Source organism: Oncorhynchus mykiss, chromosome 5 (assembly GCF_057628025.1).
Source record: "Oncorhynchus mykiss isolate SJ-2025 chromosome 5, ASM5762802v1, whole genome shotgun sequence".
In the NCBI taxonomy this organism is placed as follows: domain Eukaryota; kingdom Metazoa; phylum Chordata; class Actinopteri; order Salmoniformes; family Salmonidae; genus Oncorhynchus; species Oncorhynchus mykiss.
In genome coordinates, this window is record NC_143026.1 from 87041323 (window position 1) to 87064845 (window position 23523).

The window sequence follows — 23523 nt, forward strand, 5'->3', positions numbered from 1 at the left end:
GGAGTGGAAGGCTAGTGAGATGGAGTGGAGGCTAGATAGATGGAGTAGCGGGATAGAGAGATGGAGTAGAATGCTAGAGCGTTGGAGTAGAAGGATAGAGAGATGGAGTGCCAAAGGCAAAGGAAAATAAAAATGAGAGATGGACAGATGAGAAGGAGACAGATGCTATTATAGAGTGACAACATATGTGCATGCCTGTGATGTAGAAAAAGAGGGAGAAAGTGAGAACAGAACAGAACAAAACACAATCTCCTATCAACCTAGTCATATCTGAATCAATGTGAAGCTTGTGGAGCAGATTGGAGGGAGGGAAGCTACACTACAGTACTGTACGTGGGCAACTGTGCTAGTGAGATGGAGTGGAAGGATAGAGAGATGGAGTAGAATGTTAGAGAGATGGAGTGGAAGGCCAAAGAGATGGAGTGGAATGCTAGAGCGTTGGAGTAGCAGGATAGAGAGATGGAGTGGAAGGCCAGAGAGATGGAGTGGAAGGCTAGAGAGATGGAGTGGAAGGCCAGAGAGATGGAGTGGAAGGCTAGAGGGATGGAGTGGAGGCTAGAGTGTTGGAGTGGAAGGCTAGAGAGATGGAGTGGAAGGCTAGAGAGATGGAGTGGAAAGCTAGAGAGATGGAGTGGAAGGCCAGAGAGATGGAGTGGAGGCTAGTGAGATGGAGTGGAAGGCTAGAGAGATGGAGTGGAAGGCTAGCGAGATGGAGTGGAAGGCTAGCGAGATGGAGTGGAATGCTAGAGAGATGGAGTGGAAGGCTAGAGAGATGGAGTGGAAGGCTAGAGAGATGGAGTGGAAGGCTAGAGAGATGGAGTGGAGGCTAGATAGATGGAGTGGAAGGCTAGAGCGTTGGAGTAGCAGGATAGAGAGATTGAGTGGAAGGCTAGAGTGTTGGAGTGGAAGGCTAGAGAGATGGAGTGGAAGGCTAGAGAGATGGAGTGGAAAGCTAGAGAGATGGAGTGGAATGTTAGAGAGATGGAGTGGAAGGCCAAAGAGATGGAGTGGAATGCTAGAGAGATGGAGTGGAAGGCCAGAGAGATGGAGTGGAAGGCTAGAGGGATGGAGTGGAGGCTAGAGTGTTGGAGTGGAAGGCTAGAGAGATGGAGTGGAAGGCTAGAGAGATGGAGTGGAAAGCTAGAGAGATGGAGTGGAAGGCCAGAGAGATGGAGTGGAGGCTAGATAGATGGAGTGGAAGGCTAGAGCGTTGGAGTAGCAGGATAGAGAGATTGAGTGGAAGGCTAGAGAGATGGAGTGGAAGGCTAGAGATATGGAGTGGAAAGCTAGAGAGATGGAGTGGAATGTTAGAGAGATGGAGTGGAAGGCCAAAGAGATGGAGTGGAATGCTAGAGAGATGGAGTGGAAGGCTAGAAAGATGGAGTGGAAGGCTAGCGAGATGGAGTGGAATGCTAGAGAGATGGAGTGGAAGGCTAGAGAGATGGAGTGGAAGACTAGAGAGATGGAGTGGAAGGCTAGAGAGATGGAGTGGAGGCTAGATAGATGGAGTGGAAGGTTAGAGAGATGGAGTGGAAAGCTAGAGAGATGGAGTGCAAGGCCAGAGAGATGGAGTGGAGGCTAGTGAGATGGAGTGGAAGGCTAGAGAGATGGAGTGGAAGGCTAGCGAGATGGAGTGGTAGGCTTGCGAGATGGAGTGGAATGCTAGAGAGATGGAGTGGAAGGCTAGAGAGATGGAGTGGAAGGCTAGAGAGATGGAGTGGAAGGCTAGAGAGATGGAGTGGAGGCTAGATAGATGGAGTGGAAGGCTAGAGCGTTGGAGTAGCAGGATAGAGAGATGGAGTGGAAGGCTAGAGTGTTGGAGTGGAAGGCTAGAGAGATGGAGTGGAAAGCTAGAGAGATGGAGTGGACGGCCAGGGAGATGGAGTGGAGGCTAGTGAGATGGAGTGGAAGGCTAGAGAGATGGAGTGGAATGCTAGAGAGATGGAGTGGAAGGCCAGAGAGATGGAGTGGAGGCTAGTGAGATGGAGTGGAAGGCTAGAGAGATGGAGTGGAAGGCTAGCGAGATGGAGTGGAAGGCTAGCGAGATGGAGTGGAATGCTAGAGAGATGGAGTGGAAGGCCTAGAGAGATGGAGTGGAAGGCTAGAGAGATGGAGTGGAAGGCTAGAGAGATGGAGTGGAGGCTAGATAGATGGAGTGGAAGGCTAGAGCGTTGGAGTAGCAGGATAGAGAGATTGAGTGGAAGGCTAGAGTGTTGGAGTGGAAGGCTAGAGAGATGGAGTGGAAGGCTAGAGAGATGGAGTGGAAGGCTAGAGAGATGGAGTGGAAAGCTAGAGAGATGGAGTGGAATGTTAGAGAGATGGAGTGGAAGGCCAAAGAGATGGAGTGGAATGCTAGAGAGATGGAGTGGAAGGCAAGAGAGATGGAGTGGAAGGCCAGAGAGATGGAGTGGAAGGCTAGAGGGATGGAGTGGAGGCTAGAGTGTTGGAGTGGAAGGTTAGAGAGATGGAGTGGAAGGCTAGAGAGATGGAGTGGAAAGCTAGAGAGATGGAGTGGAAGGCCAGAGAGATGGAGTGGAGGGTAGTGAGATGGAGTGGAAGGCTAGAGAGATGGAGTGGAAGGCTAGCGAGATGGAGTGGAAGGCTAGCGAGATGGAGTGGAATGCTACAGAGATGGAGTGGAAGGCTAGAGAGATGGAGTGGAAGGCTAGAGAGATGGAGTGGAAGGCTAGAGAGATGGAGTGGAAGGCTAGAGATATGGATTGGAAAGCTAGAGAGATGGAGTGGAATGTTAGAGAGATGGAGTGGAAGGCCAAAGAGATGGAGTGGAATGCTAGAGAGATGGAGTGGAGGCTAGAGAGATGGTGTGGAATGCTAGAGAGATGGAGTGGAAGGCCAAAGAGATGGAGTGGAATGCTAGAGCGTTGGAGTAGCAGGATAGAGAGATGGAGTGGAAGGCCAGAGAGATGGAGTGGAAGGCTAGAGAGATGGAGTGGAAGGCCAGAGAGATGGAGTGGAAGGCTAGAGGGATGGAGTGGAGGCTAGAGTGTTGGAGTGGAAGGCTAGAGAGATGGAGTGGAAGGCTAGAGAGATGGAGTGGAAAGCTAGAGAGATGGAGTGGAAGGCCAGAGAGATGGAGTGGAGGCTAGTGAGATGGAGTGGAAGGCTAGAGAGATGGAGTGGAAGGCTAGCGAGATGGAGTGGAAGGCTAGCGAGATGGAGTGGAATGCTAGAGAGATGGAGTGGAAGGCTAGAGAGATGGAGTGGAAGGCTAGAGAGATGGAGTGGAAGGCTAGAGAGATGGAGTGGAGGCTAGATAGATGGAGTGGAAGGCTAGAGCGTTGGAGTAGCAGGATAGAGAGATTGAGTGGAAGGCTAGAGTGTTGGAGTGGAAGGCTAGAGAGATGGAGTGGAAGGCTAGAGAGATGGAGTGGAAAGCTAGAGAGATGGAGTGGAATGTTAGAGAGATGGAGTGGAAGGCCAAAGAGATGGAGTGGAATGCTAGAGAGATGGAGTGGAAGGCCAGAGAGATGGAGTGGAAGGCTAGAGGGATGGAGTGGAGGCTAGAGTGTTGGAGTGGAAGGCTAGAGAGATGGAGTGGAAGGCTAGAGAGATGGAGTGGAAAGCTAGAGAGATGGAGTGGAAGGCCAGAGATATGGAGTGGAGGCTAGTGAGATGGAGTGGAAGGCTAGAGAGATGGAGTGGAAGGCTAGAAAGATGGAGTGGAAGGCTAGAAAGATGGAGTGGAAGGCTAGCGAGATGGAGTGGAATGCTAGAGAGATGGAGTGGAAGGCTAGAGAGATGGAGTGGAAGACTAGAGAGATGGAGTGGAAGGCTAGAGAGATGGAGTGGAGGCTAGATAGATGGAGTGGAAGGCTAGAGCGTTGGAGTAGCAGGATAGAGAGATTGAGTGGAAGGCTAGAGAGATGGAGTGGAAGGCTAGAGATATGGAGTGGAAAGCTAGAGAGATGGAGTGGAATGTTAGAGAGATGGAGTGGAAGGCCAAAGAGATTGAGTGGAATGCTAGAGAGATTGTGTGGAGGCTAGAGAGATGGTGTGGAATGCTAGAGAGATGGAGTGGAAGGCCAAAGAGATGGAGTGGAATGCTAGAGCGTTGGAGTAGCAGGATAGAGAGATGGAGTGGAAGGCTAGAGAGATGGAGTGGAAGGCCAGAGAGATGGAGTGGAAGGCTAGAGGGTTGGAGTGGAGGCTAGAGAGATGGAGTGGAAGGCTAAAGTGTTGGAGTGGAAGGCTAGAGAGATGGAGTGGAAGGTTAGAGAGATGGAGTGGAAAGCTAGAGAGATGGAGTGCAAGGCCAGAGAGATGGAGTGGAGGCTAGTGAGATGGAGTGGAAGGCTAGAGAGATGGAGTGGAAGGCTAGCGAGATGGAGTGGTAGGCTTGCGAGATGGAGTGGAATGCTAGAGAGATGGAGTGGAAGGCTAGAGAGATGGAGTGGAAGGCTAGAGAGATGGAGTGGAAGGCTAGAGAGATGGAGTGGAGGCTAGATAGATGGAGTGGAAGGCTAGAGCGTTGGAGTAGCAGGATAGAGAGATGGAGTGGAAGGCTAGAGTGTTGGAGTGGAAGGCTAGAGAGATGGAGTGGAAAGCTAGTGAGATGGAGTGGAAGGCTAGAGAGATGGAGTGGAATGTTAGAGAGATGGAGTGGAAGGCCAAAGAGATGGAGTGGAATGCTAGAGAGATGGAGTGGAAGGCCAGAGAGATGGAGTGGAAGGCTAGAGGGATGGAGTGGAGGCTAGAGTGTTGGAGTGGAATGCTAGAGAGATGGAGTGGAAGGCTAGAGAGATGGAGTGGAAGGCTAGAGAGATGGAGTGGAAGGCTAGAGAGATGGAGTGGAGGCTAGATAGATGGAGTGGAAGGCTAGAGCGTTGGAGTAGCAGGATAGAGAGATTGAGTGGAAGGCTAGAGTGTTGGAGTGGAAGGCTAGAGAGATGGAGTGGAAGGCTAGAGAGATGGAGTGGAAAGCTAGAGAGATGGAGTGGAATGTTAGAGAGATGGAGTGGAAGGCCAAAGAGATGGAGTGGAATGCTAGAGAGATGGAGTGGAAGGCCAGAGAGATGGAGTGGAAGGCCAGAGAGATGGAGTGGAAGGCTAGAGGGATGGAGTGGAGGCTAGAGTGTTGGAGTGGAAGGCTAGAGAGATGGAGTGGAAGGCTAGAGAGATGGAGTGGAAAGCTAGAGAGATGGAGTGGAAGGCCAGAGAGATGGAGTGGAGGCTAGTGAGATGGAGTGGAAGGCTAGAGAGATGGAGTGGAAGGCTAGCGAGATGGAGTGGAAGGCTAGCGAGATGGAGTGGAATGCTACAGAGATGGAGTGGAAGGCTAGAGAGATGGAGTGGAAGGCTAGAGAGATGGAGTGGAAGGCTAGAGATATGGAGTGGAAAGCTAGAGAGATGGAGTGGAATGTTAGAGAGATGGAGTGGAAGGCCAAAGAGATGGAGTGGAATGCTAGAGAGATGGAGTGGAGGCTAGAGAGATGGTGTGGAATGCTAGAGAGATGGAGTGGAAGGCCAAAGAGATGGAGTGGAATGCTAGAGCGTTGGAGTAGCAGGATAGAGAGATGGAGTGGAAGGCCAGAGAGATGGAGTGGAAGGCTAGAGGGATGGAGTGGAGGCTAGAGAGATGGAGTGGAAGGCTAGAGAGATGGAGTGGAGGCTAGATAGATGGAGTGGAAGGCTAGAGCGTTGGAGTAGCAGGATAGAGAGATTGAGTGGAAGGCTAGAGTGTTGGAGTGGAAGGCTAGAGAGATGGAGTGGAAGGCTAGAGAGATGGAGTGGAAAGCTAGAGAGATGGAGTGGAATGTTAGAGAGATGGAGTGGAAGGCCAAAGAGATGGAGTGGAATGCTAGAGAGATGGAGTGGAAGGCCAGAGAGATGGAGTGGAAGGCTAGAGGGATGGAGTGGAGGCTAGAGTGTTGGAGTGGAAGGCTAGAGAGATGGAGTGGAAGGCTAGAGAGATGGAGTGGAAAGCTAGAGAGATGGAGTGGAAGGCCAGAGAGATGGAGTGGAGGCTAGTGAGATGGAGTGGAAGGCTAGAGAGATGGAGTGGAAGGCTAGCGAGATGGAGTGGAAGGCTAGCGAGATGGAGTGGAATGCTAGAGAGATGGAGTGGAAGGCTAGAGAGATGGAGTGGAAGACTAGAGAGATGGAGTGGAAGGCTAGAGAGATGGAGTGGAGGCTAGATAGATGGAGTGGAAGGCTAGAGCGTTGGAGTAGCAGGATAGAGAGATTGAGTGGAAGGCTAGAGAGATGGAGTGGAAGGCTAGAGATATGGAGTGGAAAGCTAGAGAGATGGAGTGGAATGTTAGAGAGATGGAGTGGAAGGCCAAAGAGATGGAGTGGAATGCTAGAGAGATGGAGTGGAGGCTAGAGAGATGGTGTGGAATGCTAGAGAGATGGAGTGGAAGGCCAAAGAGATGGAGTGGAATGCTAGAGCGTTGGAGTAGCAGGATAGAGAGATGGAGTGGAAGGCTAGAGAGATGGAGTGGAAGGCCAGAGAGATGGAGTGGAAGGCTAGAGGGTTGGAGTGGAGGCTAGAGAGATGGAGTGGAAGGCTAAAGTGTTGGAGTGGAAGGCTAGAGAGATGGAGTGGAAGGTTAGAGAGATGGAGTGGAAAGCTAGAGAGATGGAGTGCAAGGCCAGAGAGATGGAGTGGAGGCTAGTGAGATGGAGTGGAAGGCTAGAGAGATGGAGTGGAAGGCTAGCGAGATGGAGTGGTAGGCTTGCGAGATGGAGTGGAATGCTAGAGAGATGGAGTGGAAGGCTAGAGAGATGGAGTGGAAGGCTAGAGAGATGGAGTGGAAGGCTAGAGAGATGGAGTGGAAGGCTAGAGAGATGGAGTGGAGGCTAGATAGATGGAGTGGAAGGCTAGAGCGTTGGAGTAGCAGGATAGAGAGATGGAGTGGAAGGCTAGAGAGATGGAGTGGAAGGCTAGAGAGATGGAGTGGAAGGCTAGAGAGATGGAGTGGAAGGCTAGAGAGATGGAGTGGAGGCTAGATAGATGGAGTGGAAGGCTAGAGCGTTGGAGTAGCAGGATAGAGAGATGGAGTGGAAGGCTAGAGTGTTGGAGTGGAAGGCTAGAGAGATGGAGTGGAAAGCTAGAGAGATGGAGTGGACGGCCAGGGAGATGGAGTGGAGGCTAGTGAGATGGAGTGGAAGGCTAGAGAGATGGAGTGGAATGCTAGAGAGATGGAGTGGAAGGCCAGAGAGATGGAGTGGAGGCTAGTGAGATGGAGTGGAAGGCTAGAGAGATGGAGTGGAAGGCTAGCGAGATGGAGTGGAAGGCTAGCGAGATGGAGTGGAATGCTAGAGAGATGGAGTGGAAGGCTAGAGAGATGGAGTGGAAGGCTAGAGAGATGGAGTGGAAGGCTAGAGAGATGGAGTGGAGGCTAGATAGATGGAGTGGAAGGCTAGAGCGTTGGAGTAGCAGGATAGAGAGATTGAGTGGAAGGCTAGAGTGTTGGAGTGGAAGGCTAGAGAGATGGAGTGGAAGGCTAGAGAGATGGAGTGGAAGGCTAGAGAGATGGAGTGGAAAGCTAGAGAGATGGAGTGGAATGTTAGAGAGATGGAGTGGAAGGCCAAAGAGATGGAGTGGAATGCTAGAGAGATGGAGTGGAAGGCTAGAGAGATGGAGTGGAAAGCTAGAGAGATGGAGTGGAATGTTAGAGAGATGGAGTGGAAGGCCAAAGAGATGGAGTGGAATGCTAGAGAGATGGAGTGGAAGGCCAGAGAGATGGAGTGGAAGGCCAGAGAGATGGAGTGGAAGGCTAGAGGGATGGAGTGGAGGCTAGAGTGTTGGAGTGGAAGGCTAGAGAGATGGAGTGGAAGGCTAGAGAGATGGAGTGGAAAGCTAGAGAGATGGAGTGGAATGCCAGAGAGATGGAGTGGAGGCTAGTGAGATGGAGTGGAAGGCTAGAGAGATGGAGTGGAAGGCTAGCGAGATGGAGTGGAAGGCTAGCGAGATGGAGTGGAATGCTACAGAGATGCAGTGGAAGGCTAGAGAGATGGAGTGGAAGGCTAGAGAGATGGAGTGGAAGGCTAGAGAGATGGAGTGGAGGCTAGATAGATGGAGTGGAAGGCTAGAGCGTTGGAGTAGCAGGATAGAGAGATTGAGTGGAAGGCTAGAGTGTTGGAGTGGAAGGCTAGAGAGATGGAGTGGAAGGCTAGAGATATGGAGTGGAAAGCTAGAGAGATGGAGTGGAATGTTAGAGAGATGGAGTGGAAGGCCAAAGAGATGGAGTGGAATGCTAGAGAGATGGAGTGGAGGCTAGAGAGATGGTGTGGAATGCTAGAGAGATGGAGTGGAAGGCCAAAGAGATGGAGTGGAATGCTAGAATGTTGGAGTAGCAGGATAGAGAGATGGAGTGGAAGGCTAGAGAGATGGAGTGGAAGGCCAGAGAGATGGAGTGGAGGCTAGAGGGATGGAGTGGAGGCTAGAGAGATGGAGTGGAAGGCTAAAGTGTTGGAGTGGAAGGCTAGAGAGATGGAGTGGAAGGCTAGAGAGATGGAGTGGAAAGCTAGAGAGATGGAGTGCAAGGCCAGAGAGATGGAGTGGAGGCTAGTGAGATGGAGTGGAAGGCTAGAGAGATGGAGTGGAAGGCTAGCGAGATGGAGTGGTAGGCTTGCGAGATGGAGTGGAATGCTAGAGAGATGGAGTGGAAGGCTAGAGAGATGGAGTGGAAGGCTAGAGAGATGGAGTGGAAGGCTAGAGAGATGGAGTGGAGGCTAGATAGATGGAGTGGAAGGCTAGAGCGTTGGAGTAGCAGGATAGAGAGATGGAGTGGAAGGCTAGAGAGATGGAGTGGAAGGCTAGAGAGATGGAGTGGAATGCTAGAGAGATGGAGTGGAAGGCTAGAGAGATGGAGTGGAAGGCTAGAGAGATGGAGTGGAAGGCTAGAGAGATGGAGTGGAAGGCTAGAGAGATGGTGTGGAATGCTAGAGAGATGGAGTGGAAGGCCAAAGAGATGGAGTGGAATGCTAGAATGTTGGAGTAGCAGGATAGAGAGATGGAGTGGAAGGCTAGAGAGATGGAGTGGAAGGCCAGAGAGATGGAGTGGAGGCTAGAGGGATGGAGTGGAGGCTAGAGAGATGGAGTGGAAGGCTAAAGTGTTGGAGTGGAAGGCTAGAGAGATGGAGTGGAAGGCTAGAGAGATGGAGTGGAAAGCTAGAGAGATGGAGTGCAAGGCCAGAGAGATGGAGTGGAGGCTAGTGAGATGGAGTGGAAGGCTAGAGAGATGGAGTGGAAGGCTAGCGAGATGGAGTGGTAGGCTTGCGAGATGGAGTGGAATGCTAGAGAGATGGAGTGGAAGGCTAGAGAGATGGAGTGGAAGGCTAGAGAGATGGAGTGGAAGGCTAGAGAGATGGAGTGGAGGCTAGATAGATGGAGTGGAAGGCTAGAGCGTTGGAGTAGCAGGATAGAGAGATGGAGTGGAAGGCTAGAGAGATGGAGTGGAAGGCTAGAGAGATGGAGTGGAATGCTAGAGAGATGGAGTGGAAGGCTAGAGAGATGGAGTGGAAGGCTAGAGAGATGGAGTGGAAGGCTAGAGAGATGGAGTGGAAGGCTAGAGAGATGGAGTGGAGGCTAGATAGATGGAGTGGAAGGCTAGAGCGTTGGAGTAGAAGGATAGAGATGGAGTGCCAAAGGCAAAGGAAAATAAAAACGAGAGATGGACAGATGAGATGGAGACAGAAGCTATTATAGAGTGACAACATATGTGCAAGCCTGTGATGGAGAAAAAGAGAGAGAAAGTGAGAACAGAACAGAACAAAACACAATCTCCTATCAACCTAGTCATATCTGAATCAATGTGAAGCTTGTGGAGCAGATTGGAGGGAGGGAAGCTACACTACAGTACTGTACGTGGGCAACTGTGCTAGTTCACCCACTCTGCCCATCACTCTGCACATCACTCTGCCCATCACTCCCATCACTCACTTAGACTGTAAACTCTCATTCCAGACTCACATTAAGCATCTCCAATCCAAAATTAAATTTAGAATTGGCTTCCTATTTCGCAAAACAAAGCATCCTTCACTCATCCTGCCAAACAAACCCTTGTAAAACTGACTATCCTACCGATCCTTGACTTCAGCGATGTCATTTACAAAATAGCCTACAACACTCCACTCAGCAAATTGGATGCAGTCTATCACAGTGCCATCCGTTTTGTCACCAAATCCCCATATACTACCCACTGCGACCTGTATGCTCTCGTTGGCTGGCCCTCGCTTCGTATTCGTCTCCAAACCCACTGGCTCCAGGTCATCTATAAGTATTTTTTAAGTAAAGCCCCGCCTTATCTCAGCTCACTGGTCACCATAGCAGCTCACACCCGTAGCACGCGCTCCAGCAGGTATACACCCGTAGCACGCGCTCCAGCAGGTATATCTCACTGGTCACCCCCAAAGCCAATTCCTCCTAAGGCCATTTTTCCTTCAAGTTCTCTGCTGCCAATGACTGTACATAGCCCATCTGTAAATAGCCCACCCAACTACCTCATCCCCATATTGTTATTATTTTTCTTTCTCCTTTGCACCCCAGTATCTCTACTTGCACATTCATCTTCTGCACATCTATCACTTCAGTGTTCAATTGCTACTTTTGTAATTATTTCGTCACTATGGCCTATTTATGGCCTTACCTCCCTAATCTTACTTCAAAGAACCTGAGCCGTAGGACAATGCCTCAGGACTACCTGGCCTGATGACTCCTGGCTCTCCACGTCCCTAGTCCACCTGGTCGTGCTGCTGATCCAGTGCCTGTGGCAATGGAACCCTGACCTGCATTGCTTGCTGTTTGGGGTTTTAGGATTGGTTTCTGTATAAGCACTTGAAACATCTGCTTATGTAGAAAGGGCTTTATAAATAAATTGTATATTGACTTCATTTGCACACACTGTATATAGACTTTTCTATTGTATTATTGACTGTATGTTTGTTTATCCCATGTGTAACTCTGTGTTGTTGTTTGTGTCTCACTGCTCTGCTTTATCTGTGCCAGGTCGCAGTTGTAAATGAGAACTTGTTCTCAACTGGCCTCCCTGTTTAAATAAAGGTGAAATTAAAAAATGCAAATCTAAATCAGATGTCGAGTACTATATTTATTGAATATTATATGAATAATATCAAATAATCTTTCTACCAAATTGTGTTTCAGGAACGCTAATCTTATCTGTTTCTAATTACAGAAAATATTTCAGAACAATCTGAGATGATGGGTGTCAATTCTCTTTCTGGTCCATTTTGAGGTGGAACAACTCATTAGTCACACCCACCTTCCAGGGTATTTAACACACACACTGCTCTGATCACACCCACCTGCCAGGGGATTTTAACACACACACTGCTCTGATCACACCCACCTGCCAGGGGATTTTAACACACACACTGCTCTGATCACACCCACCTGCCAGGGTAATTTAACACACACACTGCTCTGATCACACCCACCTGCCAGGGTAATTTAACACACACACTGCTCTGATCACACTCACCTGCCAGGGTAATTAACACACACACTGCTCTGCTCACACTCACCTGCCAGGGTAATTAACACACACACTGCTCTGATCACACTCACCTGCCAGGGTAATTAACACACACACTGCTCTGATCACACTCACCTGCCAGGGTAATTAACACACACACTGCTCTGATCACACTCACCTGCCAGGGTAATTAACACACACACTGCTCTGATCACACTCACCTGCCAGGGTAATTAACACACACACACACACACACACACACTGCTCTGCTCACACTCACCTGTCCGGGCAATTGACACACACACTGCTCTGCTCACACTCACCTGCCAGGGTAATTGACATACACACTGCTCTGCTCACACTCACCTGTCAGGGTAATTAACACACTCACTGCTCTGCTCATACTAGTTCTGCTGACTAGAACTGATGAGGACACTGAGAGACAGGGTGATGTGGCTAGAGAGAGATAGTAGGAAAACAGCAATGAGAGGGAAATAAGGTAAGAGAGAGATGGTAGGAAAACAGCAATGAGAGGGAAATAAGGTAAGAGAGAGATAGTAGGAAAACAGCAATGAGAGGGAAATAAGGTAAGAGAGAGATAGTAGGAAAACAGCAATGAGAGGGAAATAAGGTAAGAGAGAGATAGTAGGAAAACAGCAATGAGAGGGAAATAAGGTAAGAGAGAGATAGGCAGCAAGAGAGATGGTGAGTGTGAAATAAAACACCACAAATGAGAGTATAAAATCACAAGGTCTGCCAACTGATGCAGAGTACAGAGAATTTACAAACTGAATCCCCCCCGCCTCAGACACCGAGCTGCAGGGTCATTACCCAACATATCTGCACATACACACACAACAAGCCCTAACTAAGGTCAGTACCCAACCCCACAGACTGCAGCACATTAGAGGGCATTGTCCTCAGCTGGCATGCTGCCCAGCCTGTCCACATTGTCATCGTCATCCCTGTCCCCATTCCCCAAGAAATTAGGACCTTAAATCTCCTCAAGAGAGATTTAAAAAAAGACTAATTAGGGCCTTTTGAATTGGGAGGTCTATACTTTATTTCAAAATGAACAATGGTGACAGCTCAGAGACATGAATGAGACAAACACACTACTGTGCCTATGCACACACATTTAATTCATATTGAAATCAGAGGCTTGTTGTTTCAGAGGCTTGTTGTGATGGGTGACTAAGATGAACACTGGTGGAGAGGAGACAGGAGAACCAGATGTGCCTCTCCCATTAAACATGACAGTGTTTGGGGGTGAGGGAAGCAGTGTGTTTGTGAATAGAGATAAAATACCATAACAACGCCCTGTGTTTTCTCTCTCTCTCTCTCTCTCTCTCTCTCTCTCTCTCTCTCTCTCTCTCTCTCTCTCTCTCTCTCTCTCTCCCTCTCCCTCTCTCTCTCTCTCTCTCTCTCTCTCTCTCTCTCTCTCTCTCTCTCTCTCTCTCTCTCTCTCATTTAAATTGCTTTATTGGCATGACAAACATTTCTCAAATATTGTCACCACCATTTAAAGCAGTCCAGGGGGGAGGGACTATATAAGTAAATATAGTGAAACAGAAATAGTTTACACCTTAACTGGCTGGTTTAGGTGTAAAGTGTAGAGTAGATATTCTGACATGGATAGCATAATTCCATTACCTTCAGGCTTAGATTCCTTCAATTATGTTTCACAGTTGTGATTAAAATCCATGAATGTCCTTTTGTCTGTCTGTCTGTCTGTCTGTCTGTCTGTCTGTCTGTCTGTCTGTCTGTCTGTCTGTCTGTCTGTCTGTCTGTCTGTCTGTCTGTCTGTCTGTCTGTCTGTCTGTCTGTCTGTCTGTCTGCTAGCAGAACAAACACCACGTGTCTCACTGTCTCACTGTTAGCCCAGCCAAAATGAATTATAGTGTATTTAATTACATTTTTCACCATGCATGAATGTACTCAGAAGGTGAGAGCCAAATGAAGGAAACTGGCCGTCAGAGAGACTATGAGGCCACACTGGAGAAACTGTGATATGATACAGTCATATTAAAACACAGTTTAATACGTCATGTACAGTCAGTAAGCACACAAACAAGGTCTGAAATGACTAGTTTCTTCTTCTCTTTGGCAAGACTAGAAATGACAGACTGAATAATTCCTCTGAAAAAAACATTACTTCTGGACTCACTCATATGTGAGTTGAAGGTAGTCAGGAGGGAATTCAGGTTTCTCCCCGAATCTATAAGAAAATCACTTGATAGAGTAGGCTGATCAAAGCCTGATCAAAAGAGATGCTACTCATGTTGCATCTCCTTTTTAAATATGCAGTACTACAGCCTCCTGTGATCCTCTACACCACTGATGAATGCTAAGGATGAGAGAAGTTAGTACTTAATGCTACACTGGGTCTGAAGAGCCGGTCCGTGATCCTACAGCAGAGCCAGACATGAGAAGTGAGTTGTTTTCAGAGATCAGTCATATTCCCCCTGTAATGGAACCCCGTGACGGAGCTATTGGAGTTGATGCCAGGTCAAGTGTATAGCAACAGAGCTGTAACAGGGAAGGCACTATGATCATAATGTCAAATGGCATTATGATCAAATGCATTTTCCACATTTATTTTGACAGGGAATCATGACAAGAGTGTGCAAAGCTGTCATCAAGGCAAAGGGTGGCTACTTTGAAGAATCTCAAATATAAAATATATTTAGATTTGTTTAACACTTTTTGGCTTACTACATGATTCCATATGAGTTATTTCATCGTTTTGATGTTTCACTATTATTCTACAATGTAAATAGTAAAAATAATGAGAAACCCTTTAATGAGTAGGTGTGTCCAAACTATTGACTGGTACTGTAGACAATACCGTCATAGTCTATAACAGGTGTGAATGTGGACTGAATTATTTGTTTTCAGTTATTTAATGACAGGCATGAACTATTCTTATAAAATAATTCCTAATTTCTTATATAACTCATCAACATGCTTTTTGAAAGATAGCTAAAAAGGGCACAGTACATATGGAGTATCTTCATTTGATCACCCTGTTGCAGGACATTTTAAAACTTTTAAAACTTTTAAAAGACTTCTGAAGTTTGTAATTTCCACTTTGGACTTTCTGACTTGATTTTCCCTAATGAAAAATGTATTAACCTCTACAAATATTTTTACATTTCCTTTTGCTGAAGCATATTTTTTTTTTGCTGTAGCAAGTTGGCTCAATTTCGATCCTACACCTGTATGTGTTTTTGTCTATCATACCTCCAAACCAGACCAGAAATCAGGTGAGCTCAAGTCAAGCACTGCTTATCCCTTGAGCTGAGGACCCACAATATCTTGAACAATGTTACAAGTTCACTTGTGCAAGCTTCAGCTGACCCAAGTTAATAGTTGATACAATGTTTCAAGTTCATTGCAGACAGGCCATGCAGGATGTAGTTTTTATTTGTTGGCTTTATGTAGGATATTTTTGGAGTCTTAACCTTGTGACCCATTCTATGTATCTGTTGTTCGTCATGTATGTTGAAAGGGGTGTATCTTGGCTATAAAAGACCTTTGTACTTTTGTCTTGCCATCATTAGAAATGGTGAATCGTTGACAAGTCATTGCTATTGCAAAGCTCTTATTATTAAAGATTTAGTTTAAGTATAACTCTGACTTGTGTGAGAAGTTTGTCTCTCCTCATTTGTTAGTAAAGAAATAAACCACCACACCACATCACAATGATTGTGAGATATGAAGATGTTATTACAAATTAAATAAAACTGTTCCACAAAAATGCATATGAAAAACATAACTGGCATGCAGAACGGTAGAGCGAGTTGCAAACTGTACGAGTTGTTACACATTGAAAGGCAGACTGTATGAGTTATTACACAGCAAGAGGCAGACTGTACGAGTTGTTACACATTGAAAGGCAGGCTGTATGATTAGTTACACATTGAAAGGCAGACTGTATGAGTTGTTACACATTGAAAGGCAGACTGTATGAGTTGTTACACAGCAAGAGGCAGACTGTATGAGTTGCTACACAGCAAGAGGCAGACTGTATGAGTTGTTACACAGCAAGAGGCAGACTGTATGAGTTGTTACACAGCAAGAGGCAGACTGCATGAGTTGCTACACAGCAAGAGGCAGACTGTATGAGTTGTTACACAGCGAGTGACAGACTGTATAAGTTGTTACACAGCAAGAAGCAGACTGTATGAGTTGTTACACAGTGAGTGACAGACTGTATGAGTTGCTACACAGCAAGAGGCAGACTGTATGAGTTGTTACACAGTGAGTGAAAGACTGTATGAGTTGTTACACAGCAAGAGGCAGACTGTATGAGTTGTTACACATTGAGTGACAGACTGTATGAGTTGTTACACAGCAAGAGGCAGACTGTACGAGTTGTTACACAGCGAGTGACAGACTGTATGAGTTGCTACACAGCAAGAGGCAGACTGTATGAGTTGTTACACATTGAAAGGCAGACTGTATGAGTTGTTACACATTGAAAGGCAGACTGTATGAGTTGTTACACATTGAAAGGTGAATGACAGACTGTATGAGTTGTTACACATTGATTGACAGACTGTATGAGTTGTTACACAGCAAGAGGCAGACTGTATGAGTTGTTACACAGCGAGTGACAGACTGTATGAGTTGCTACACAGCAAGAGGCAGACTGTATGAGTTGCTACACAGCGAGTGACAGACTGTATGAGTTGCTACACAGCAAGAGGCAGACTGTACGAGTTGTTACACATTGAAAGGCAGACTGTATGAGTTGTTACACATTGAAAGGCAGACTGTATGAGTTGTTACACATTGAAAGGTGAATGACAGACTGTATGAGTTGTTACACATTGATTGACAGACTGTATGAGTTGCTAAACAGCAAGAGGCAGACTGTATGAGTTGCTACACAGCAAGAGGCAGACTGTATGAGTTGTTACACAGCAAGAGGCAGACTGTATGAGTTGTTACACAGTGAGTGACAGACTGTATGAGTTGCTGCACAGCGAGTGACAGACTGTATGAGTTGCTGCACAGCGAGTGACAGACTGTATGAGTTGCTACACAGCAAGTGACAGACTGTATGAGTTGCTACACAGTGAGTGACAGACTGTATGAGTTGCTGCACAGCGAGTGACAGACTGTATGAGTTGCTACACAGCGTGTGACAGACTATATAAGTTGCTGCACAGCGAGTGACAGACTGTATGAGTTGCTACACAGCGAGTGACAGACTGTATGAGTTGCTACACAGTGAGTGACAGACTGTATGAGTTGCTACACAGTTAGTGACAGACTGTATGAGTTGCTACACTGCGAGTGACAGACTGTTGCAACACCTTTATTTAATAACCAGGTAGGCCAGTTGAGAACAAGTTCTGATTTACAACTGCGACCTGGCCAAGATAAAGCAAAGCAGTGTGACACAGACAACAACACAGAGTTACACTTGGAGTAAACAATAAACAAGCCAATAACACAATAAACAAGTCAATGACACAGTGAGTGACAGACTGTATGAGTTGTTACACAGCGAGTGACAGACTGTATGAGCTGCTACACAGCAAGAGGCAGACTGTACCTGGCCACAGAGTGAGATATTGCAACAATTATGTGGACCTGGTAGGAATAGATTCAGGTGGTTAGTGACTTGATGAAGGCTGTGTTTGCAGGTACAACTCGCTGTGTTTTTCATCCTGACTATTCGATTTAAATGGAGAGTGTTCCATCCCAGTGATGCCTCTGACACACGTAAAGCTATCTATGCGCCCTCCTACAAACACCACAGGCACATGCACGGAGACACACACACACAAAAACTAAGGCTGAGCTGACTGGGTGATGAGTCATCAGTGGGCCTGGCTGTAAGAGTGTCTTAGATGTTATTTAATCAGGCCGTTTTGTCTGTTGCCTACAGCTGTGCTTCTGCACCTCCACTCAACACACACTGGAATCCAATAACAACCCCCTAGCTAAAGGTAGAGCCCTCCCCCTCACACACACACACACACACACACACACACACACACACACACACACACACACACACACACACTTCAACTCAAGTCTAACACACGCAAACACAGAAACACGCACCATCTCACCCAATCTAATCCCACCCCTTATGAGGTCATACATGACACTATGCCAAGTCCATACCAGACTATAGTCTATTTATGCCCAAAGCCAATAATAATGACTCATCAAACCTCCGCGACCTCTGACCCCTTCACTGGTGCTCTTACCCTCCTGCCTTACTCTGTCTATGATCATCTTAAAACCCCTTCCAAACAGACTAACTGTGTCTTATCCTTAAAATCTGAATCCTGCACTTCTTATACACATAAATACATGCACACCTCAGACACACAACACAGTCCATGTACAAGTTCCTACAGTAGCTCCATTCACCGTCAGCATCTCCTGAGCCCCTGCTATGATCCTCCAGACAAACCTATTGTTCTCCCTTACCCCCCTGTGTGTTTGTGTTATCTTTAGTAATCTGACAGAGAGGGCCTATCCCTGTCAGCCAGCCTGAAGGGCCTACTACACAGTACTGCTAACCCACAGGAAGCACCCAGGCTAGAGCAGGACCAGGGAGGCTGGAGAGAGGAGAGAGGGAGGAGAGGAAACGAAGATACTCTACAGAGAGAGGGCGAGAGAGAGAGAGAGAGAGGGGGAGGAGAATACTCTACAGATGGAGGAGAGAGAGACAGAGAGAGAGTGACAGAGAGGGGGAGGAGAGAGGATACTTTACAGAGAGAGAAGGAGGAGAGAGAGAGGGGAAAGAGTGAGGAAGAGAGAGAGGAGCGAGAAAGAGAGAGTGAGGAGAGAGAGAAAGAGAGAGAGGAGAGAGAAAGAGAGAAAGAGAGGGAGAAGAGAGCAATCATAGGGAGAACAAGAAGGAAGGGATCAATACATTTAGTGAGGAAAGGGAAGAGAAAGGGAGAGCAATGATTAGTGACAGGGTGCAAGGACAATGTGACAGCGACAGGAAGGAGACATTGAATAGAATGGTAGAGCATGAGATGCTGAAAAATGCAATAAGGGGAGAGAAAAGGAGAGGTACGGAGATGGAGGATAAGAGCTCATCTGGCTGACTAATGCCAAAACTGTCTACAGCAACGTAACACTACACCCACACCTTTATCTACTGTCCATCTAGTAAGAGAAGTAAGAGGGAGGCACAGGAGCAGAGAGAACAGAGAATAGGATAAGGCTGAGAGATGAGCCAACATGAGGCTGACTGTTTTTTTCCAGTCTACCCTGTCACTGAGCTGTTTGCAGGTTAGATCAGAAGAAGCGTGCCTTCTACTGCTATCACTAGGGACAACTGGAGTGGAAGCCTTTTTTTCTATTTTCCTTCTCTCTCTCCTTCCTTACCCTTTCTCCCCCACCCTCTCTCTCTCTCTCCTTCCTCTCTCTCCCCCTCTCTTTCTTTCTCTCTCTCTCTGAATTTATCCTGAGCCACTCTGGGATGAATTCAAGGGTGGGAATGAGTGTTCTTGGAACCTTGTGGCAATATTGTTGGAACATTGTTGGAATGTTGTTACTTACATCATTGGGAGACACCGTCAGCACACTCCTGCTCTTCCTCATCTTCCGTGGAGTATTCCTCACTCTGTTACAAAGCAGCTAGCTTCACATACACACCTGGAACAACACAATACACACACACATACATGTTACTGTTGTAGAGTCCAAAGAGGACTTAGTTTGTGTAGTTGTTTAGTATTCTATAAAATATACATAGTAAAATAAAAACAAGATATATACAGTATATATATATACAGTACCAGTCAAAAGTTTGGACACACCTACTCATTCTTTAATTTTTACTATTTTCTATACTGTAGAATAATAGTGAAGACATCAAAACTATGAAATAACACATACGGAATAATGCAGTAAGCAAAAAAGTGTTAAAGAAATCAAAATATATTTTATATTTGAGATTCTTCAAAGTAGCCACCCTTTGCCTTGATGACAGCTTTGCACACTCTTGGCATTCTCTCAACCAGCTTCACCTGGAATGCTGGTCCAACAGTGAGAGGACAGTGAGAGGAAAGTGAGAGGACAGTGAGAGGACAGTGCGAGGACAGTGTGAGGACAATCCTAGGTCTTCACTCTCCCATCGCACTCAAATCAAATGTTATTTGTCGTGCTTCATAAACAACAGGTATAGACTAACTCTAGCCCTACGCCAGATGATGTGTGAAAGGGAACAGGGTCACGCAAGGTCAGCAAAGCACACCAACAGTAAGAAACAGAGGAAAAAAGTGGTCAGATGAGGCAGATGCTAAGCTATCGGACTGTTTTGCTAGCACAGACTGGAATATGTTCCGTGATTCTTCCGATGGCATTGAAGAGTACACCACATCAGTCACTGGCTTCATCAATAAGTGCATTGATGACGTCATCCCCACAGTGACCGTGCGTACATACCCCAACCAGAAGCCATGGATTACAGGCAGCATCTCCACTGAGCTAAAGGGTAGAGCTGCCTCTTTCAAAGAGTGGGACTCTAACCCGGAAGATTATAAGAAATCACGCTGTGCCCTCCAACGAACCATCAAACAGGCAACACGTCAATACAGGACTAAGATTGAATCGTACTACACCGGCTCTGACGCTCGTCGGATGTGGCAGGGCCTGCTAACTATTACAGACTACAAAGGGAAGCACAGCCACGAGCTGCCCAGGGACATGAGCCTACCAGATGAGCTAAATTACTTCTATGCTCGCTTAGAGGCAAGTAACACTGAAACATGCATGAGAGCATCAGCTGTTCCGGACGACTGTGTGATCACGCAGCCGATGTAAGTAAGACTTTAAACAGGTCAACATTCACAAGGTCGCAGGGCCAGATGGATTACCAGAACATGTACTCCAACCAACTGACAAGTGTCTTCACTGACATTTTCAACCTCTCCCATGTTTTAAGCAGACCACCATAGTCCCTGTGCCCAAGAATACTAATGTAACCTGCCTAAATGACTACCGACCCGTAGCACACACGTCTGTAGCCATGAAGTGCTTCGAAAGGCTGGTCATGGCTCACATCAACACCATTATCCCAGGAGCCCTAGACCCACTCCACTTTGCATACCGCCCCAACAGATACACAGATGATGCAATCTATATTGCACTCCACACTGCCCTTTCCCACCTGGACAAAAGGAACACCTATGTGAGAATGCTATTCATTGACTACAGCTCAGCGTTCAACACCATAGTGCCCTTAAAGCTCATCACTAATCTAAGGACCCTGGGAATAAACACCTATATCTGCAACTGGATCCTGGACTTCCTGACGGGCCGCCCACAGGTGTTAAGGGTAGGTAACAACACATCCGCCACGATGATCCTCAACACAGGGGTCCCTCAGGTGTGCGTGCTCAGTCCCCTCCTGTACTCCCTGTTCACTCATGACTGCATGGCCAGGCACGACTCCAACACCATCATTAAGTTTGCTGATGACACAACAGTGGTAGGCCTGATCACCGACAATGATGAGACTGCCTATAGGGAGGTCAGAGACCTGGCCGTGTGGTGCCAGGACAACAACCTCTCCCTCAATGTGATCAAGACAAAGGAGATGATTGTGGACTACAGGAAAAGGAGGACCAAGCACGCCCCCATTCTCATCGACAGGGCTGTAGTGGAGCAGGTTGAGAGCTTCAAGTCCCTTGGTGTCTTCATCACCAACAAACTACCATAGTCCAAGCATACCAAGGCAGTCGTGAAGAGGGCACGACAAAACCTTTTCCCCCTCAGGAGACTGAAAAGATTTGGGTCCTCAGATCCTCAAAGAGTTCTACAGCTGCACCATCGAGAGCACTGGTTGCATCACTGCCTGGTATAGCAACTGTTCGGCCTTCGACTACAAGTCACTACAGGAGGTAGTGCGTACGGCCCAGTACATCCCTGGGGCCAAGCTTCCTGCCATCCAGGACCTCTATACCAGGCCGGTGTCAGAGGAAGGCCCTAAAAATTGTCAAAGACCCCAGCCACCCTAGTCCTAGACTGTTCTCTCTGCTACTGCACGGCAAGGAGTACCGGAGTCTTGGTCTAAAAGGCTTCTCAACAGCTTCTACCCCCAAGCCATAACACTCCTGAACAGCTAATCAAATGGCTACCCAGACTACTGGTACCCCCTGCATATAGCCTTGCTATTGTTATTTTACTGCTGCTCTTCAATTATTTTTAACCTATCTATTTTCTACTTAACACATATTTTTCTTAACTGCATTGTTGGTTAAGGGCTTGTAAGTAAGAATTTCACGGTAAGGTCTGTATTTTAAATTGACTGATTTCCTTATATGAATTGTAACTTACGAAAATATTTCAATTTGTTGCATGTTGCATTTATATTTTTGTTCGGCGTATTGCATTCGGTGCATGTGACAAATACAATTTGATTTGATTTGAAGTGACAGTTATGCTAATGATGGAAAAACATGGGCAGTTTCAGTCAGGATCACAGTGCTGCGCGTGTCCTTACAGTTTCACTCAGTATGTGGTGTGGAGAAGCTCTGCTCTGTTCTCCTAAATGGCTCTGTGTTAGCTCTCATTTATTCAGATCCTTTGTTTATACACTATCTTGTTCTGACTCCTGACTCAATGATCATCATCCGGTCTGTCTGTGTACTGTAACACACACAACCAGTGTGTTTCAGAGAAGAGCTGTTCATGTTCTCCAGGTAGTTTAAGATGGATGTGTGTTTATGTGTGTTTGTGCGTGTGTGTTGTGTGTGTGTTTATGTCTTTATGTGTGTTTATGTGTGCGTGTGGGTTTATGTGTGGGTTTATGTGTGTGTTTATGTGTTCGTGTGTGTTTATGTGTGCGTGTGGGTTTATGTGTGTGTTTATGTGTGCGTGTGGGTTTATGTGTGTGTTTATGTGCGCGTGTAACCGTATCATTTAAAAACACATATGTTTTATTTAACCTTTATTTAACTAGTAGGCAAGTCATTTAAGAACAAATTCTTATTTACAATGACGGCCTACACAGGGCAAACCCGGACGACGCTGGGCCAATTGTGCGCCTCCCTATGGGACTCACAATCACGGCCTCTAGCACTGAGATGCAGTGCCTTAGACTGCTGCGCAACTCGGGAGCCCATCATAACCCTATCATAACCTTATCATAACCCTATCATAACCTTATCACCACTTGTGGTTTATACACAGACACCACTGTTGCATGATCTTTGGTTCAAATCATAATAATAATGGGTGGTGGCCAGGCCAGGCTGCAGTGGGAGTGGTAACCCGAGGTCAGAGCTTCATTAAATCATAGGGTGGGTAAATCAATTTCAGCTCTCTGGTATGGGACAGGGGGGTTAGCTAAATCCCCGGTGATGATGGAGATATCGAGGAGGCATTGGGAGACAGATAACAACATTGAGTGTTGAATGTTCATTTTTGCGAGTTCATCCTGATGTCAATTGTTTTTCTAGCTTTACAGAGCGACATACCAGCACATCATTTATTTTTATTATTTTTATATTTTACATTTTAGTCCTTTAGCAGACACTCTTATCCAGAGCAACTTATATGAGCAATTATGGTTAAATACCTTGCTCAAGGGAAAATTTTCAGATTTTTTCACCTAACCTTTTGCTTTTGCTAACCACTAATGCTCTCCATCCAACCTCACTGAGCTCGAGCTGTTTTGCAAGGAGGAATGGGAAAAAATGTCAGTCTCTCGATGTGCAAAACTGATAGAGACATACCCCAAGCGACTTACAGCTGTAATCGCAGCAAAAGGTGGCGCTACAAAGTATTAACTTAAGGGGGCTGAATAATTTTGCACGCCCAATTTTTCAGTTTTTGATTTGTTAAAAAAGTTTGAAATATCCAATAAATGTCGTTCCACTTCATGATTGTGTCCCACTTGTTGTTGATTCTTCACAAAAAAATACAGTTTTATATCTTTATGTTTGAAGCCTGAAATGTGGCAAAAGGTCGCAAAGTTCAAGGGGGCCGAATACTTTCGCAAGGCACTGTATGTAATATGACATTTGTAATGTCTGTATTGTTTTGAAACTTCTGTATGTGTAATGTTTACTGTTCA

The 23523-nt window shown here is 46.7% G+C and overlaps 1 protein-coding gene across 4 annotated transcripts in view; it reads right to left on the minus strand.

The window, feature by feature from the left end:
• Positions 1–23523, minus strand: part of pde4ba (phosphodiesterase 4B, cAMP-specific a) — a 341912-nt gene that overhangs the window by 244938 nt on the left and 73451 nt on the right. For all 4 annotated transcript variants that reach the window (XR_016496356.1, XR_016496357.1, XM_090236202.1 and 1 more), the window contains exon 2: positions 19002–19097. Coding sequence is in view for 2 of the 4 variants with exons in the window: in XM_090236202.1 (XP_090092328.1) it covers positions 19002–19043 (42 nt within the window). In the remaining 2 variants the exon portion in view is untranslated. The remainder of the gene's footprint in view (positions 1–19001; positions 19098–23523) is intronic.